We start from the raw sequence: 18,881 nt of genomic DNA, 5'->3' as shown, positions 1-18,881 counted from the left end.
TTTTAAAATTACGTATAAAGTTTGATTTCACTTAATAATAAGTAAGCACAATGTAGAACTTAGCAGAGCATTTCTTATAAACTACCAATTTTATGTGGGCTACTCGTTTCTTTTTGTGATATAGGACTTGGTGTTACAATTAGATTTCATCAATATTTTAACTTGAATTTAAAGTACCTTAGATTTTTTTTTTTTTTTTTTCTCCTCATTCAAGTCCCAACAAATAGGATGCACAATACTTATTCTTTAATATAAACGAGGAACTCAAGCATATTTTATGAAAAAATCAAAAAGTACACTTCTAGTGTGGAGAAAAAAAAAAGAAAAAAAAAAGTGTAAATAATGATAAGGTGTTTATTCGATATTATTGATTTTCATAGGCATTGATAATATTACTTCAAGATCCGAATTGTATAGAAATCAAATGCAAATAATGCATATATATATATATATATATATATAACATCTAATTTTTATTCAAAAAGAAAAAAGAATCATTTATGTTTTTCTTTTTTACTATCTTAAAAAAAAAAAAAAAATTGATATATTAAATATTCTAGGGGAAAATTCACTTTACACCTTGAAGGTTTAGGAAAATTGACTAATTATTTTGAAAAATAATATGCAAATTTGATTAACAAAGGACAAAACAAAAGAAGAAGTCATAGCCATTTCACGTAAACTCAACACAACCATATTGAATTAAGACAGAAATCAAGTCAACCCATCTCAATCATTTCACCATTTGACCTAAACTTTTATTCTTATCATGATAATTCTATTAGTTTGATAAAGCCTAATTAAGGTTTAAATCTAATTAATGAGCCAGGTTAAATAATAAATTCTCATTTTTAACCTAATTATGACATTTTGAAACTCATCCAACATTTATCATAGTCCAGCAAATCTGACCACAAAGGAATCGTCATAGCAAACAGAGAATCTAATTAAGGGAAAAACTAAACTGCACAGAGAGTAAAAAGATAAAAGGTACTAATTTCAGATAAGTAAAACCGCAATGCAAACAGAGAATACCGACACAAACACATGCTTATGAGCAAAACAGCATAGAACATACCTGACCCTGTTGGTATCTCCGCAGACCTGCTTGTTGGTCAAAAAGTTTATGCTATTGGGAACCCTGTGAGTAATACTTATTAATCTGCTTGCAGAATATATACTTTAATTGCAGTATTGCGTCAAAGTTGATTGTTTTGCTGTTATTTGAACAATATTACTACTATATAGGATTACAGAGAACAATTCACTTTTGGCGAGCAAGGGAATAGTTGATTTCTTAGTTATTTAAATAACACCAAGTGTTAATTTTTTTGATCTATTTTTAATCCATGTGTGACAGATCACTTAGCTATTAAGCACATAAATTCATTTGCTTTTCATCTCATCTGGCCAAAGATGTCCCTAGCTATTAAGCACAAAATCATTTTTTGGTCTATAAGGATTAGAGCTTAATAGTGGCAGGATGCTTCCGGATAGTTGGTGGCTTGTCACTTTACTATTCATTAGAGTTTGTTACCTATAGTTGCCTCCAACTCTGCAAATTGCTAATGAGTGCCTGATCAAGACTTCGAGCATGATTTACCGTGAATGTCACCAATTGCAGTTTATTATGGTTCAAATGAATTAATCCTCTGTTTTATTGTTTACTTTTGCAGTTTGGACTTGATCATACTCTTACAACTGGTGTTATCAGGTACAAAGCCTGTTGGGGTTTATTATCTTAATGCTAGTATATGTTTTTTAATACTATTTGAATTTTCTCTGTAAAGAATAAGCCAACATGACTATCAAGAAATGTGGCCTTTCATGTTAATTATCAAGAAATTAGCATGTCTTAACATGTATAAACAAATATGTGTTTTCTAATGTGTTCTTTATGTTTTGCTGTGGGCTTCGCAGAGAAATCAGTTCTGCTGCTACTGGCCGACCCATTCAGGATGTTATACAGACCGATGCTGCCATTAATCCTGGTAATAGTGGAGGGCCACTGTTAGATAGTGCAGGAAACCTTATCGGGATAAATACAGCTATATATTCTCCGTCTGGTGCGTCCTCTGGTGTTGGATTTTCGATCCCTGTCGACACTGTGAGTTATTATGTAGGCCTTATTTTTTTTTTTTCTTCATAGGAGAACTTTGGTATTAGCATCACTAGATCTCACTGAGGCAAAACTTCCTTATTTTATGCTGTAGACCAAGTCACTAATCATCATTCTTCCATATCCAGGTAGGTGGCATTGTTGACCAGTTAGTGAGATTTGGGAAGGTCACAAGACCAATTTTAGGGATTAAGTTTGCTCCTGATCAGTCTGCACAGCAATTAGGGGTAAGTGGGGTGCTTGTCTTAGATGCTTCTGCTAATGGTCCAGCTGGTAAAGCGGTATGCACATATTCTATCCTTGAGTTTTATTTTACTTTGAAATGAATTTTCTGTCAGAAAAGTGGAATGCTCATTTTTGTTTAATATTTTGTATATCATTGTAGTTCGTTTCCTGGTTTAATATTATTTCTTTTACTGACATAAGCTTCTTAAGGTTGAAGGTTTTCTGCTTTCATTTAATCAGAGTTGATCAATCTCTATGCTGCAGGGCCTGCTACCAACTAAACGTGATGCCTATGGTAGGCTCATTTTGGGTGACATCATAACATCTGTGAATGGCAGAAAGGTCACCAATGGCAGTGATTTGTACAGAATTCTTGAACAATGTAAAGTGGGTGATACGGTATGGTGTTGTTTTGATTTCTTCAATATTCTTATGCTCTCTCTGTCTCTCTCTCTGGGATGGGAGATGTGAGGGGTAGAGTTGGTTTTTTCAAAATCGAAATCTTTCCTCTGATGACAATGAGCCATAGAATTTAAAACTTCATATGCTAATGTTTAGTGGTGAAGTATGATAAAACATGGAAGAAGACTTATTTGAACATTCAGACAATTTTTGTGTGAGGAAATTCCATAGTGGAAGCTTTTGGACATTGGACATTGCGGAATGTAAATCACATCAATTAAATGCATGGCCTGAGCATATATATAGGATGTTATAAAAATTTCAACTTCTTGAGATTAACAGCGAGCTTAACCCATTGGCTTATCATGCAATAGATGAACTATTGCCCGAAGATATATATAAGGTGGTTAATTAAAAATTTCTTTAGATCTGAAGATGATTCTGTTAGTTTCTAAAAGTGTATGTTAATTATTTTGACAATCAGGTGACTGTGGAGGTGTTGCGCAGCGATCACAAGGAGAAGATTGCTGTAATGCTTGAACCGAAGCCTGATGAGTCATGATACACCTAGTGGTCCGGCATGTATATTTTAGGTACATATATATTTATATATTTAAGCACAGTAGATATACCTTGTTTTTGTGGCCTATTTCTTCTGGAATCTTTCCCACAAAATTGTTAAGTGCCAAGGATAGCTCTTGGAGAGAAGAAATATTTCCCAAGGAAGGTGAGATGCGTCCTGTCAAATTGTTTTCTCCAATCTGAAGCATCTCAAGCTTCTTCAAAAAGCCAAGCTCAACAGGAATGTTCCCAGTAAGTTTATTCCTTGTGAAGTCCATCACTCTGAGGTCAGGACAGTTGGTGAAGTTGCTCGGGATCTCCCCTGTCAACGAGTTATTGCTAAGAAGGAGATTCTGCAGTCTGAACAAATGAGTAACTTGTGGAATTTTGCCGTATATGAAGTTGTCGTGGAGATCAAACAACCTAAGAAAGCTGAGGTTGCCAATGAAAGGTGGTATGGATCCACGCAAAGCATAGCCTTGTAGGTCCAAAGCTGTAACTATTTGATGCTGACGGCTACATGAAATCCCCTGCCATCTGCAGAAGTTGATAGAATCATTCCAGGAGCTCAAGATGTTATGCGGGTCGTCTGCTATTAATTCTCTGAATCTGAACAAAGCCAGACGATCTGTCTCATTTATTGGAGCGGCAGCAATAGTACATTATGAGAAGCAGAGAAAGTTGAAGGAGGTGAAATATTGGAACAAGGCAGAGCAAGATGCAGAACATTATGAGAGTTCTTGTCAACTTCATCCATCTAATATATATCCAGCTACCATTACCAAGAGCCACTATTGGAGACCAGTATGGCATGAAACGACATAATAGTATGGAAATCATTGGCTGAGAATTGAAATAAGTGTTTCTATTCAATTCTAATAAGCTTGTTGCGGCTGCATATCTTTTTAAGGTACATTTGACTTGAAGGAGGTGAGTAGGAGACAAAATGGTGGTCGAGAGGATGCCTTTCAAAGCAATTGTCTTTGAGTTTCAACTTGAGTTAGCATTAATTAACAAAATAAACAAAATGTGGAATTGTTGACTTTTGCTTTCAATATAAATCTGTTCAACCATTCTGCCTGGGCCATGATTATATATCTTTTTTTCTTTGTAGAAATGGGCAACACATCTTTATAATAAGGTTAATTTGGAGAGGTTTTTAATATATTACGGTGTTTACATCATTCACATGTTTGGTTTGGTTTGGTTTGGTTTGCTTATCCTCGTCTACTTGATGACGTGCTGGCTGCCTACACAGTAAATCATGCCTCATGCCTGTTAGAATATATTTAGAATATTTTCTGATTTTATATTATTGATTTATATTTTTTTAAGTATAAGTCAATTAAAATTAAGCATACACAATTCGCATTAGAGACACATTACACACTTGTGATTTGCCTCACTAACATCCATCGCATCACAAAATGACTCTGCTGGTCTCATGGGCGATGTATTTCCTTGCAATCATAATTAATATTCAATGGATCGGAACCTTTTTTTCTGTAAATTTTAAAACTAGACTTGATGAAATATATATAGAATAAAGATTCGTAATACATGTAGATCAAAAGTCGGGTTGATTTATTCCAATAAAACACATACGTGCACAAACAGCCAAGCCAATGCTAGCTCAACACACTACAAGCATTCGGGTCATTAGCGTCCAAATTTTTAAAAAGAAACTAAAAAAAAAAAAAAGGGCGTTACAAAGAGACTTTTCTACAACCATACTTCTTCACAAAGCTCCGTTTCCTACAAAAAAAACTTTTGCTCAAAAAACATAAGGAAACAAAAATCAAATCACTTATAAAGTTACCAGTGGACTTAAAGAATTAAGATATCTTATAATTGTTTGTCCAAATTGCATTGAATTTGGGTAGCCACCATGAGGACATATGTGGGGCGTATGTGCCTTGGGCAACTTAGGGTTTGGGCTCCCTCAACCGAGAATAATTGGGCCCTACACTTCTCCTTGCTATGAGGTTACTCGAATTGCATGCAATTTGGGCAATTAATTATAATGGATCACAAATCAAACGTAAACAAGGTGAAAACTCTTAAATGAATGTTTTGATCCTAATAATATTGCTGGAAAGTCTACTTGTCTATCATTTGATAAACTTATAAATCAAAATTTGTAGTGCCTTACCTTACTTGGTCCTTATTCATGGATCCTAACTTGTAGAAAATCATTTTTGATCCGATGTAGTTCCCTGGTGACATCTTCCATCTTCATTCTTTCATTTGGCGCTGCTAATGAACAAGCAAGGCTGATCTTGAAAATTGAAAGTAGGCACTTTTGCACATTAGAATTCATATGGCTTAGGTTCTCAATAAAGACTCTTTCTTCTACTGCCTCAATATCATTGTGATCATCGTTGTTGTAGTCATCTTCTTTTGTTGCCACTTCTAAATCTTTCACTTCTCTTGTGAGAAGATTTGGGTCTACAACTTGAACAAGTTTTTCTGTCGATGCCATTTTAACAAAGTTATGAAGGTTGAAACCATCTGTAAACATTTTGTCGGTGGGTCTCTTTCCTGTGAACATCTCCAACAAAAAAATCCCATAGCTATAGACATCTCCTTGTGCTGATGCCTCACCACCCATTCCATACTCTGCAATTCATATATTTCATACATAAAGTTAACGTGGTAATGATTTCAAATAGCGGTTTAATACATAATTTAAAAGAGTTGGGATTTTATATTTAGAAGCAACATATTTTATTTAGTCTTAGAAAATAATGTGAAAAATAGTCTGTATTCTACAATTAGAATTCGTGAAATGTTTTGGAATTTTGGATAATAAAATAGGTCAGTATTATAATCATATCAACTAATCATTATCGTTCCTTCGTTTTAACTTATTTGTTGGACAAACTAAAGAGTATGTTAAAATATTAATTTAAACACTTAAAATTCACAATTTCTTATCGACTCAATTTTTTGGGATAAATGGTAATTTAAAATAAGTTTTAAGTCTAAACCTTGTACCAGTAATTTATCCTATACTTCAAATAAAATAATCCACATATTGTCCGGTCCAACGCAGCTATGCATGTCTTTTCTTATATATGCAAGCCTGATTAATCTCTATCAAAGCCTAAATACTATATGTGACCAATATTTTCAAGCAATGTATACAAAAGACCGGTTTTATTTTGAAAAAAGTAGTTCTCACCATTTTTATAGCAGGGTTTACATGTTCCCCTTCTTGTTAATTAGCCGACATAGAAATTTGATATATATATAATGGACAGGTTATCAGAATAAGTATGGAGAGCATAGTAAAAAGACGGTTAGTAATACTTTTCAACTTGAACAAAATCATGATTTAAAGGATTTAAGATCGAAGTAGTGATGTACCTGGAGCAGCATAGCCAATAGTACCCTTTATTCCAGCTGTGCTAGTTTGATTTTGAGAATCATCATTTGTTGCAAAGAGGATCCTTGCCAAACCAAAATCACTTACTTTAGCAATCATGTCATCGTCAAGAAGAACATTGCTTGGCTTCAAATCACAATGAATGATTGGTGTTTCACAATAATCATGTAGATAATGTAGTGAAGAAGCTACATCAATCGCAATATTTAGTCTTTGAAGGAGGTTCAAATATCTTTGTGGACTTTCATTCTCTCTATCATGGTGCAGCCACTTGTCTAAGTTTCCATTTGCCATGAATTCGTAAACTAGTGCTTTGAATTCATTGCCGTTATAGTCCACGCTTGAGCAACAAGTTAAGATCTTCACGAGATTCCGATGCCGTATATTTCTTAACGCATTACATTCAGCCATGAAACTCTTGGAAGCTCCTTTCTGTTGAAGGTTCAACACTTTCACAGCAACCATCCTTTTTTCTTGATCAAGAATTCCTTTATATACAGAGCCAAAACCACCAGATCCAATTAAATTGCTAGGAGAAAATCCGTCAGTAGTTTGATAGAGCTCCTTGTATGAAACATTTGAAAGAAAGTTGGTTTTGGGAAGTGTAGAAGATGATTCTTTTTCTGATTTTCTCCTCTTATAAAGGATAACAAATGATGAAAATAGAATAAAACATAAAACCCCACTAACAATTATGGCAGTTAATTTGAATATATGGGATTTTCCTTGCTTCATAACTTTGACATCGCATGCTTGTAGTTTTAGTTCTGTGATACCTCCACAAAGCTTTTTATTTCCTATCACTGATATTTCACTTGCATTTCGGAAGACTCCCTTGGTTGGTATCTCGCCCACCAAATTGTTGAATGAAAGATTCAAATACAGTAAAACAGAAACTTTCTGTAGATCTTTAGGAATTATTCCCGAAAAATTGTTTCGTGAAAGATCTGCGTAATGAAGGTCTTTCAAGGAAGATAGTGATGGAGGTAAGTTTCCTTCTAATGAATTACCCTGCAAGTAAAGGTTCTGCAAACTTGAGCAATCTCCAATGGTTGTAGGAATCTCACCAAACAAATTGTTTTCGGAGACATCCAAATCCACAATATTTTTCAAATTGCTTATTTCCGTTGGTAGGATGCCTGTTAATGAGTTGTGTGATAAGTTGAGTCCTAGTAATTGGGAAGAAAAACTCGTTTTGGGTATGGCTCCACTCAGGTTATTTTCTGAAATATCTAAGTACTGCAAACTTTTGAAGTTTCCAAAACTTGATGGAATGCTTCTGTCCAATTTGTTCTGTGATAGGAAAAGTTCGACCAATTGAGAGAGGTTCCCTAGCGAGGATGGTATGGGTCCCGACAATCTGTTTCCATACAAATACAATCCTTGCAGATTGTGTAACTTTCCAAAATAAGTGGGAATGGGTCCTGTGAACAAGTTTTCATACATGGCGAGAAGATTTAAGTTGATAAGATTCTCTAATGCTGCAGAAATAATTCCAGATATTTGATTGCCATAAATATATAAATCACTGAGTTGCTTCGACAAATTTCCTATAGAATCAGGTAAACTGCCTCCGAAATTGTTATCAAAAAACCCTAGCCTTTCAAGTTTGGTGCAGTTTTCTAAAGATGTTAAAAAATCCAAGTCCTTTACTGAATTACTTCCAAGATTATTTCCACCAACAACTAAAAGAGAGAGATTTAGCAGGTTGCCTAGATCAGTTGGAACTTGTCCCACGAAATTGTTATGGGAGAGATCAAGATATTCAAGCTGGGAAGCATTGGATAGAGAAACTGGGATTGGACCAGAGAATTCGCTATCAGCGATGTTCAAGATTCGGAGATTAGAGAGAGTGAGGCCTATATTGGCTGGAAGAGTGCCATTAAGTCGGTTACCTCCGACTTCAATGATCTTCAGAGTTGATATATTGTAAAAGGAATAAGGGAACGTACCAAACATATCATTTTCCACAACTGTGAAGTAAACTAACCTTTGCAAATGACCCATTTCATCTGGAATATTTCCCACCAAATAATTAAGCGCAAAGCCAAGTGCTTGGAGTGAAGAAACATTTCCCAGAGAAGGTGGGATGCCTCCCGTCAAATGATTTGTGGAAACGTCAAGCCACACAAGCCTCTTTAAAGAGCCGAGTTCAACAGGAATATTCCCAGTAAGGTTATTACTTTGGAAGTCCAGGACTCTGAGTTGCGGACAGTTGGTGAAGTTGCTTGGAATTTCCCCCGTTAACAAGTTACTGCTAAGATTGAGATGTTGTAGCCGGAGCAAATGAGTAACTTGTTGTGGAATTTCGCCGTGTAAGAAGTTTTCTGAGAGGTTGACCATCCTAAGAAAGCTGAGGTTGGCAATGTAAGGTGATATGGATCCACTGAAGGTATAGCCACGCAGGTCCAAGGCCGTAACTCTTTGATGCTTTCGGCCGCATGTAATTCCCTGCCATTTGCAAAAGTGGATGGAATCATTCCAAGAGGTGAAGATGTGAAATGGGTCATTGGTTATCATTTCTTTGAATTTGAGCAGAGCCATACGATCACTCTCGCTTGTTGGAGGGGCAGCAACCACAGTGATAGGTTGCAGACGAAGTAGGATTATAGAAAAGAGAAGAATGACATCAAGGTATAAGTTGCGGCTATGAAGCTTCATTGGTAATGAAGAGATCGAAGCAGAAAGTTGGTGGATTAATATTGGTGTAAGGCAGAGTGAGATACAGCAAGGACTTGAATTTATGGTGGGAATTTACTATAGCCAATTTTCAACACACGATGTACGTTCTTGGACTTTTCTTTTAAAATAGGAAGGACTTGAATGTTATTGATTGAGAATATGAGATCCCCTCAAATTATTTAAAATTAAAAAATCTCATGTTATAAAATCGTGACCATTTATTTTAAATTTAATGATCTATAAAATGTTAATTGTTTTTGCATAACCGAAACATTAAGACTCGGTTCGGTTTGCGGAATAGACCCTTGGATTGGACTAGCTAACACTAGGTATAACTAATCCTTTGTTTGGTAACACTCTATTCCTAGAAATAGTCTATTCTAATGGGACTACTAATCACATATACGCAAGGTTAGCTAAGTCACTAAAAAATGAGTGGTTTAGCTAATCATTTACTGTGAAATTAAAATTATCGTGTAAATTGCCACAAAACCCCATACCCTTCTCACATCCATAATCTCTCTTCTCTGCGCAAGGTATCTCTCTCCCCCTCTCTTCTCTATTTCTTGGATATTTCGTTCTCTCTCTCTAATTCTTTATATTTTGTTCTCTCTTTCTTTCTCTATCTCACTATTTCTCGTTATTGCGTCTTTCTCTTTCTCTATCCCTCTTTCTCTTTTTTCACGGATTATTCTGGTACAGTTTTTCTGCAAGTGCAGACGGATTTTTTTTTTTTCTTTGTACCATTTCCTTAGTTTTTTTTTTTTTTTTGATTTTTGTATTGTTTCTGCATAGTTTATATGTACTAATTTGTTTTTTTTTTCTTCTCTGTTTCATGAATTTTGTCTGATTCACTGAATTATAAAACTAAAACGGTTTTTTTATTTATTTTATTTATTTATTTATTTTTTTTTTAAAAAAAAAACTAAAACTGAATTATAATATTTTATGTTTTATTCTCCATGTATATGTTTGATTCTCTGTTTCTGCATAGTTTAAACTAAAACGGATTTTTTTTTTCTCTGATTCACTGGTTCTCTCTTATCTGATTCATGAATTAATATATATATATATAGTTGTTTATGTTTCCAAAAAAAAAAAAAAAAAAGTCCTTAATAATATAAATTGTATTTGTATTATAAGGGTATTTTAAGAAATTTGACCATAATACGATTTCATTCATCAACTTATTATATTGTACCAAATGAAGGAAGAAAATTAGCTAGTCTATTCCAACGTTATAGTCAAACAAATGAAAAAGAATAACTAATATATTTCACACTCTTCTATTCCTAACAGTAGCTAATCATTTTCTAATGAACTAGACAATTCGCAAACTAAATGAGGCCTAAATAATTTTATGATAAAGCTTCATTGGAAGGGAGAGAACTCAGAGAAGGGAAGCAACGTATTTGTGAGCAAGATACAGAGTATTATGTATGTGTGATCTTTGTAGGACTCACTTAAGGGGGTATGAATTTATAATTTTCAAAGCACAAGTTCTTGAGTCCTTGACATCCCTGATACGTAATATCTTGAACGCGTGACAAGCTAGTGGGCCAATTCTTTTGGCAGAACACTGAAAAATACTTCCCTAGTTCCTACCATGACTAGAAAGGCTTTGACCGAACCCTAAAAGGTTTGTTTCTGCAATTAATTAATGTCTTGGGGTTGTTTTCGGAAGAAAAACCTTAAAAGACAGCAAGTAGTGATGTCTTATTGTTCTATCATGTCTTGGGGTTGTTTTCGGAAGAAAAATCTTAAAAGACAGCAAGAAGTGATGTCTTATTGTCCTATCATGTCTTTACACCCTTACAATCCATGGATATGTCTTATTGTTTCTCTCTGAAAATATCCAATCGAAAATGATTGCTAAGCTAATAAAAGATCTATAGATCATTTTTGGCCTCTCTTAACCTCAAAAACTAACTTAAGAGGTGAGACTTTCTTTCACACTTCTAAAGTGACCACCAACCCATTCCACAACCGATGTGAGATAATCTCAACAATCTTCCCCTTACACATCGGGTCCTGGGTTGGAGCAGCGACAACTCGTTTCTCCCGTGGACTGTTGGGCCGAGACTTATTGGTAAACTTAGACTTTGATACCAGTGTTGGGTAGTTTTGAGCCTCTCTCAACCTCAAAAGCTAGCTTAAGAGATAAGGCTTTCCCTCACACTTATAAAGTGACTACCAGCTCATTCCACAACCGATGTGGGATAACCCCAATAGGATACGTGGCCAGTTTCCTTCTATTGCCTATCTTCGTTGTTTCTTTCTCTATGGAAAATTATTCTTCGAAATCACCCTCTTTTTGGTCTTGTTATTTCTCTTACGTATAAGCTCGAAGTTCAAACTCTACTCCGGTGGGCATGTTTAATTAAAATGAGAGGGTGAATTGATAGTGTTAATGTTCGAACTCAAAATCTTTGATTTTGATAACATATTAAATCATTAATTATTTCAAAAATTTAAAGAATAAAAAGAGATAAATTTAATTATTTAATAAGTATTACAACACAAGCCACAGCGGCGGAGAGCAAGATACAGAGTATTATGTGTGCTATTGGTAGGGTTTAGGGTGTTAGAGAATTTTCATGGCACGAGTTCTTGAATCCTTGACCCGCTGATATGAAATATCTTGAACGCGTGAGAAGTGGGCCAAAAGAAATTGTTACAAGTCTTTTGGCAGAAGACTAAAAAGACTTCACTAGCATGACTCAAAGTCTTTGGCAACTTACGCTTATAGATGAAGCCTTAAGATAATATTTGCTCTCCAATTAGAGAGAGAAGTGTAAAAAAAAAAAAATAGAAAATGACATTTAAAGAAAGTTGAGAGTTATAATAGATAATCTATTGGAGTTTGCATTAAAACATTGTCAATGTCCCCCATAATCCTATAAATTCAGGAAAAAAATAAAATTAAAAAATTAAAAATTAAAAACGAAAAAGGATTTTTTTTTTAAAACGAAAGTTTTTTATTTTTTATTTTTAAAAAAAAAACGAAAATTTTTATTATTTCAAATGAATTTTTTGTTTTTTAAACGGAAATTTTTATTTAAAAAAAAAAACGAAAATTTCAATTTTTATATAAAAAAATCAATTTTTTTTTTTTATATATATATATATATATATATATATACATTGTTTTATGTTTATTCTAAAAGTTTTCGTGTTTTTTATTTTATTTTACTAACGATAATTTCATCATCGGGGGAACATTGACAAATTTTGGTAATTTAGAAGATATTGTCACAATTGAAAGTTTGAGAGAACATTATCAATTGGGTAATAGTTTAAAGGGGATATGTAGACTTTCTCCATTATTTTTTAAGGCTATTAGAATATTTAAGTATCAATTTAAAGTTTGATTGAAATAGTAAAGGTATTAATGATATAAAAGTCCGCAACTAGTTGTAAAGTTTATTTATTGTGGAGACTTTTGTTATAAACAGCCCCAGCCCCTTTTTCTTTGTAATGGAGGTTGTAACATTCTTGAAATTGCACATTCATTGTATTTGTAAACGGATCATTTTCAGCATTCATTCATTCACTCAATCGTACGTCAAATCCATCCACTAGACACCTTTGTCGGCCTATCTAGGCCTTGGGACATCCTTAAAATTCGATTTTTCAAAAGACAAAGATCCATAAATATCTAAAAGTTTCACGTGATTAATTTTTACCCAACCTTTTTAGTTTTGTCTCCTTCCTAAAATTTTTCCTAGTCAAGTTTAAGAGGTCTAGCGCATTTAATTAAATGACTTGAGTAGGCCTTGGGACGTCCTCAAAATTCTGATTTTTCAAAGGACAAAGATCCATAAATACCTAAAAGTTTCACGTGATTAATTTTTACCTAAACTTGTTAGTTTTGTCCCCTTCCAAAAATTTTCACTAGTCAAGTTTAAGAGGCCTAGCGCATTTAATTAAATGACTCACGTAAATGTTAATATCTATAGTTTTATCAAATTGCTTTGACACAATTTTAACTTGACAAGCGACATTTATGACTGATAATTTTTTATATGGCTCGCAAACTTAATACGAACTCAATATAAAATTAGTTAGTTAGGGTTGAAGGATTTGACTCGTTTGATTAAATGAATCGAATTATAATTGATCTATATAATTGTATGCCCAACACAAGAACAATAATTACAAGCCATCTCTAGTTGCAACCGCGGTTGAGTATGTAAGTGTTAATTAGGCTCCTCCGCTCTGTATTGAGGCAAAGCCTCTGATTGCAGATGAACCTAATTGATGAAGGATATTTTTTTCTTTTTCTTCAAGAATGATATTGAGAATAATCCATTTTTGTTATTTTTCTCAAAGTAAGAATGATATGTATTGTAAATTGAACTAGGGATCTTAATCATAAAAAAATAATGAAAATTTTACAAGTTTCTTAAATCCTAAACTTAAAATAATCAAAAAATGGTTTTGATGGGGGTTAAAAGGAGTGCTCCAAAACGCACGTACCCACTTTTCTTACTTTCACTGTCTTTTTTTTTTTGAGCTTTTCTTACTTTCACCTTTTTTCCCCGACGACCGCCTTATTTCTCCTTTCTCTCCCCCATTCACGCCAACATGCTCCCCACGCGTACCGGACAGCTCACTACCCACTTCCAAATTTGTTTTTTTTTTCTTCTTTTGTCTTTTCCACTTTGTCTCACACACCTCCCCCAATCAAGCACTAATCAGCTATATAACACCTCCCCCAATCAAGCACTAATAAGCTATATATATATATATATATATATATATATATATATAATAGCTGAAATCTCTTTCAGAAATGTCTTAAAATTATGACATATCGGCTATATCAGGCATAAAAAATTAAAAAAAAAAAAACAAAAAAAAAGCTATATATATAAAATAGTTGAAACTTTATTAAGAAGTGTTTTAAAATTGAGACATATTAGCTATATTGGACATAAAATAAAAAAATAAAAAAAATAAAAAATTGGCCAACTATCCCAATTATTTAAAATGCTATTTTTTTTTTTCTCTTTATATTTTCAATGTTTTCATTTTAAACCATGTATACTTATGGGAACAAATTTTCATTAAACATGTTTTTTTTTTATTTTTACTATTCAATTTAAATCATATATACTTATAGGAACAAAGATTTAAACATGTTTTAATGTATATGAATTAAACTAAAATAAAACCTCTTATGTTTTATGGGATTTTTTGTTCCGTTTATGTGATTTACTCAATTTTCGACCATTTTGAAAGTGTTTTTATGCTTTTGAAGGCAAAAATTTATTTATAAATATAAATGGAACATAAATACTTTCGAAACATCAACAAAAATTAAGAATTTCACATTATGTAAGGATTGATTTGATTGTGTTAAATGTTTAGTGAAATATTTTGTTTTATTTTGTATATATATATTTTTTAGTTTGCGTTGAAATATAATAGGTATTACAACGATAATATTATAAACTAATGCTTTGATAATCAAAATCCACAGCTTTTCTTCTTGCATATATTTTCATTTTAAACTACTCAAATGAGAACAAATATTTTAACATTTTTTAATTTATATGGAATAAATTAAAATTAAGAGTCTTATTTTATTATTATTATTATTTTAAATCATTTGAATGGTTTTATGATTTTATTTTTGTTCATTTGTATGATTTACTCGAATATTTTTTTATTTTATTTTATTTTTTTTTTAAAGCAAAAGAAGATATAAGTTTATTTGATTGTTGTCTAGAAAATGAATAAAAACGTTTTCAAAACACCAAAGAGATAATCAAGCATTAAACATGACGTAAAATGATTTATTTGATTGCATTAAATATTGATATGTGATATATTTTTACACATATGGGAACAAAAAATTTAATATGCTTAATTTTAATGGATTAAAATAAAATTAAGTGTCATATGATATTACTTTTTTTTGTTTGTTGTGATTTATACATTCATGCAATGTTTTGTATAACTTTGTGTCACTAGGTTTAGTAATGTACTGATGTATAACTTTAATTTTTTTTTATTATTATTTAAAGATGTGAGATATAATTTTATACGTCATTTTTAACTTATAATGAAAAGAACAATGAAGATGTGTTTAAATTTTAAAATTAAATTATAATGAAGAATCCCGCGCATAACGCAGGTTATAAACTAGTATATATATGTAAAATAGCTAACTCCCTCACCGAAGTGCCCTAATATTGTAGCATATGCCGTGAACCCATTTTTCTTTAAGGTTAAACCGGTTTTTTAACTCATAATTTTTGAACCTTGTGCTGCGGAGGCATGGGCGGGAGTGCAAGCCATAAGGTGGAGCTTGGGGCTGGGTTTGACGGCAGTACAACTGGAAGGTGATGCTAAGAACGTCGTGGATGCGTCTAAGTCAGAAATCCCAGACTATAGCAGAATTGGACACATGGTGGCAGATATGAAACTACTCTTCAGTACCTTCTCTCGTTGGCAGGTTCTAGCGGTCAAGAGGCATGCTAATTCTGTTGCACACACGTTAGCTAAGCTAGCGATATCTCAAGGAGAGCAAAGGTCCTGGATTGGCTTTATCCCGGAGTGCATTCGTAATATTGTAATGCAGGAGCAACCTGCTCCCACAAATTGATTTTAATGATACTGGAATTTTCTCACAAAAAAAAAAAAAAAAACTCATAATTTTTCAACCAATTTTTTAAGAGTAATCCGATTTTTTAAGAGTGAACCAATCATTAAATAGCTTAATTAAAGACATTTAATTATATTCCAATAATTTTTCTTATATGTGATTTCATTAAGTTCAAAAATTTAATTCAAGATTTATTTTTTCAGAATTTACTACTCCCCAAACTATATGTAGAAAGACAACATTTTAAATTTAAAAACATACTACATTAACTACTCATAATCGGCCATATCGGTAATAAATAAAAAAAAAAAAAAAAAACAACCAATTTATTGGTATTTCTTTATGCACTGGAGTCTTGATTTTTTTTTTTTTTTTTTGGGGAGGGGGAACAGAAATATGAGGATTTTATTGATTAAAGACGAGCATAAGCTCCTACAGGGCAGAACAAAAAACTCTTGTAGCACAAAGCATAAAACTCTGCAAAATAATAGCTACATACTATAAGGTTGCAAAGTCATAGATACAAACAAACATTCCTACAATCAAGTGTTATCTATGACTTCAATCTTCCGCTACCACACATACAAATACAGTTAAAGAGTAGATCTGCTCTGAGCCAAATTTCCTAAAAAAAAATTATTTAAACTGGCCACGAGAGATAACCCCCTCACACCGAACTATCCAGGCCATGAGAAATAACCCCTCACACCTAATTATTCATCATCGCTCATGAAGGTAAAACTAGAGAGAAGAAACCTCCTATTCAAAACAAAAAACAGAAACAAACAACCAGCAAGCAACAGCAGTTGCCAGGAAGGAGATGAACGACACAACATAGTAGAAGGTGGATGGATGCATAGGGTAAAGGCCGAAGTTTTTGATCTAGTTGGAGAACACCTACAAACATAAAGAAAAAATAAAAAAACCAAAAGAGGAGGGGAGGCTAGGAGGGGAGTAGAAGCCGAAGGGGAGTCAAATATGTTTTCTGAGGATAAAAAACTTTGTCTTGATTGATTATTTAAATGCAATCATAGCACTTCAGTTGTGAAGAATTTTTTTTGTGAAACAACAAAAATAGTGATGGTTAATTTTTGTGAATAAATATCTTTAGTTCAATTAAGGTCCTTAATTAGGATAGAAGTAACTAGGGATGAAAAAGCAGTTGCGGTTATTGCCAATAACCGCTAATTGTTACCGCTTAGGAGGTTAGCGGATAGTAAACATATAACCGCCCGTTATAACCACTTTTTTCAAAGTTGGGCCTTTGGTCAAATTCTTTTATAAACGAAGCCGAAGCTACCAGATCCTATTAAATTTCTTGGCGATAATTCGCTAGTCATGTGATGCAGTTTTGCGTATGAAACTTTTGAAATAATGTCAGTTTCTAAGAGAGTGAAAGATGATTTCTTTCCTGATTTTTTCCTCTTGTGAATAATAAGAGATAAAGCAAGCATAATCATGAAAAACACAGCCCCACAAACAATTATGACTACTAATTTGAAAGCATGAGATTTTCTTTGTTTGATAACTTTGATGTTGCCTGCTTTCAATTGCAAGATCGAGATACCCCCACAAAGCTTTTTATTTTCAATCACTGATATTGTGCTTACATTACTGAAGACTCCTTTTGTTGGGACCTCACCTTCCAAATTATTAAAAGAAAGATTCAAATATCGCAAAACAAAGAGTTTCTGTAGATCATTCAGAATCAAGCATGACAAGTTGTTTCGTGAAAGATCTAAATAGAGAAAGCTTTTCAAGGAAGCCAGAGACGGAGGCAAGGTTCCTTGAAATGAATTACCCTTTAAGTAAAGGTACTCCAAGCCCCAGCAATCTCCAATAGTTGTAGGAATCTCACGAGATAGATTATTGTCAAAGACATCCAATTGATACAAACTCTTTAAATTGCCTACTGCCAATGGTAAGGTGCCAGTTAATGAGTTTTGTGATAAGTTGAATTCTAGTAATTGTTCCCAGTAAGTTTATTCCTTGTGAAAGTCCATGACTCTGAGATCACACTACAAAAAATCAGCCCTTTATTGACGTGGCAAACAGTAACTCATGTTTGTCACGTTAATAAATTTTGATGTGTCTAAATAGGGCACGTCAAAATTTTGATGTGGCATATTTCCCAACACGTCAAAATTTTTTGACGTGTTCCATTAACACGTCAAAACTTTTTGACGTGTTCTTTTGACACGTCAAAAGTTTTTGACGTGTCATTTCTAACACGTCAAAACTTTTTGACATGTCTAACTAACATGTCAAAAATTACAATTAATTATAATTATAATTAGGTATTAATTGGTATAAAAAATATGTATTAAAAAAATAATGTAGTGAATTAATTTTAATTGGATAGAAAAATTAATTTTATCATATTAATATAAATTAATTGGTATATATGTATATGTATATATCACACACACATATATATATATATATCACATGCATGCATATATATGATATTATCATATGTGTACATGCATAATCATACTATTGTATATATACCAATTAATATCATATGTATGATATTAATTATCATATATATGCATGCATAATCATACTATTGTATACCAATTAATATAATTATCAGATGCATGCATATAAATCAACCATTTCATTAATATTAATTTGAATATGATATTATCATGCATAATATTGAGCCCTCATGATATTATCATGCTATCATATTCAGTAATATTAATATGATAGCCATATTAATTTTAAAAAAATATATAAGTCATACATAATACATTTATTTTATAAGACCTGCAAACCTCACATGAACTCGGCCAACGCAAAATATGTGGTCGGTGAGTGGATTATTAAGCCCTCATTAAAAAATATATTTAATTATCTGTACATCTAGAATATTAATTTATTTATTC

General features: G+C 32.8%; 3 protein-coding genes across 3 annotated transcripts; 1 reads left to right on the top strand and 2 right to left on the bottom strand.

The window, feature by feature from the left end:
- Positions 1–820: 820 nt before the first annotated feature.
- On the top strand, positions 821–4,380 carry LOC132163042 (protease Do-like 1, chloroplastic). The gene is made up of 7 exons (XM_059573242.1): positions 821–829; positions 1,072–1,143; positions 1,677–1,714; positions 1,921–2,107; positions 2,248–2,400; positions 2,609–2,743; positions 3,231–4,380. The coding sequence occupies exons 1-7, from the start codon at positions 821–823 to the stop codon at positions 3,306–3,308; spliced, it is 672 nt and encodes a 223-aa protein (XP_059429225.1). The 3' UTR covers positions 3,309–4,380.
- LOC132163041 (putative receptor-like protein kinase At3g47110) lies at positions 3,352–4,753 on the bottom strand. Its single transcript, XM_059573241.1, has 2 exons — positions 4,698–4,753; positions 3,352–3,844 (listed from the first exon to the last, which is right to left on the bottom strand). The coding sequence occupies exons 1-2, from the start codon at positions 4,751–4,753 to the stop codon at positions 3,352–3,354; spliced, it is 549 nt and encodes a 182-aa protein (XP_059429224.1).
- Positions 4,754–5,456: 703 nt separating this feature from the next.
- LOC132163040 (probable LRR receptor-like serine/threonine-protein kinase At3g47570) lies at positions 5,457–9,356 on the bottom strand. The gene is made up of 4 exons (XM_059573240.1): positions 8,826–9,356; positions 8,419–8,606; positions 6,677–7,329; positions 5,457–5,926 (listed from the first exon to the last, which is right to left on the bottom strand). Exons 1-4 carry the CDS (start codon positions 9,354–9,356, stop codon positions 5,472–5,474), a joined length of 1,827 nt encoding a protein of 608 aa, XP_059429223.1. The 3' UTR covers positions 5,457–5,471.
- Between the last annotated feature and the right edge of the window lie 9,525 nt (positions 9,357–18,881).

This window comes from Corylus avellana, chromosome ca10, assembly GCF_901000735.1.
Source record: "Corylus avellana chromosome ca10, CavTom2PMs-1.0".
NCBI lineage: Eukaryota > Viridiplantae > Streptophyta > Magnoliopsida > Fagales > Betulaceae > Corylus > Corylus avellana.
This window is presented reverse-complemented; position numbering and strand designations above follow the sequence as displayed.

What these genes read in the sequence shown, in the direction of transcription:
- LOC132163042 (XM_059573242.1), top strand. An exon ending in TTTATGCTATTGGGAACCCT is followed by an intron (nt 1,144 to 1,676) that starts GTGAGTAATACT and finishes TTACTTTTGCAG; the next exon opens with TTTGGACTTGATCATACTCT. An exon ending in CTTACAACTGGTGTTATCAG is followed by an intron (nt 1,715 to 1,920) that starts GTACAAAGCCTG and finishes TGGGCTTCGCAG; the next exon opens with AGAAATCAGTTCTGCTGCTA.
- LOC132163041 (XM_059573241.1), bottom strand. Translation starts at nt 4,753, where the DNA reads ATGAGACCAGCAGAGTCATTTTGTGATGCGATGGATGTTAGTGAGGCA. An exon ending in GTTAGTGAGGCAAATCACAA is followed by an intron (nt 3,845 to 4,697) that starts GTGTGTAATGTG and finishes CAACTTCTGCAG; the next exon opens with ATGGCAGGGGATTTCATGTA.
- LOC132163040 (XM_059573240.1), bottom strand. Translation starts at nt 9,356, where the DNA reads ATGAAGCTTCATAGCCGCAACTTATACCTTGATGTCATTCTTCTCTTT. An exon ending in AATTTCGTGGGACAAGTTCC is followed by an intron (nt 7,330 to 8,418) that starts AACTGATCTAGG and finishes CCTTTATAAGAG; the next exon opens with GAGAAAATCAGAAAAAGAAT. An exon ending in TATTGGCTATGCTGCTCCAG is followed by an intron (nt 5,927 to 6,676) that starts GTACATCACTAC and finishes TATGAATTGCAG; the next exon opens with AGTATGGAATGGGTGGTGAG.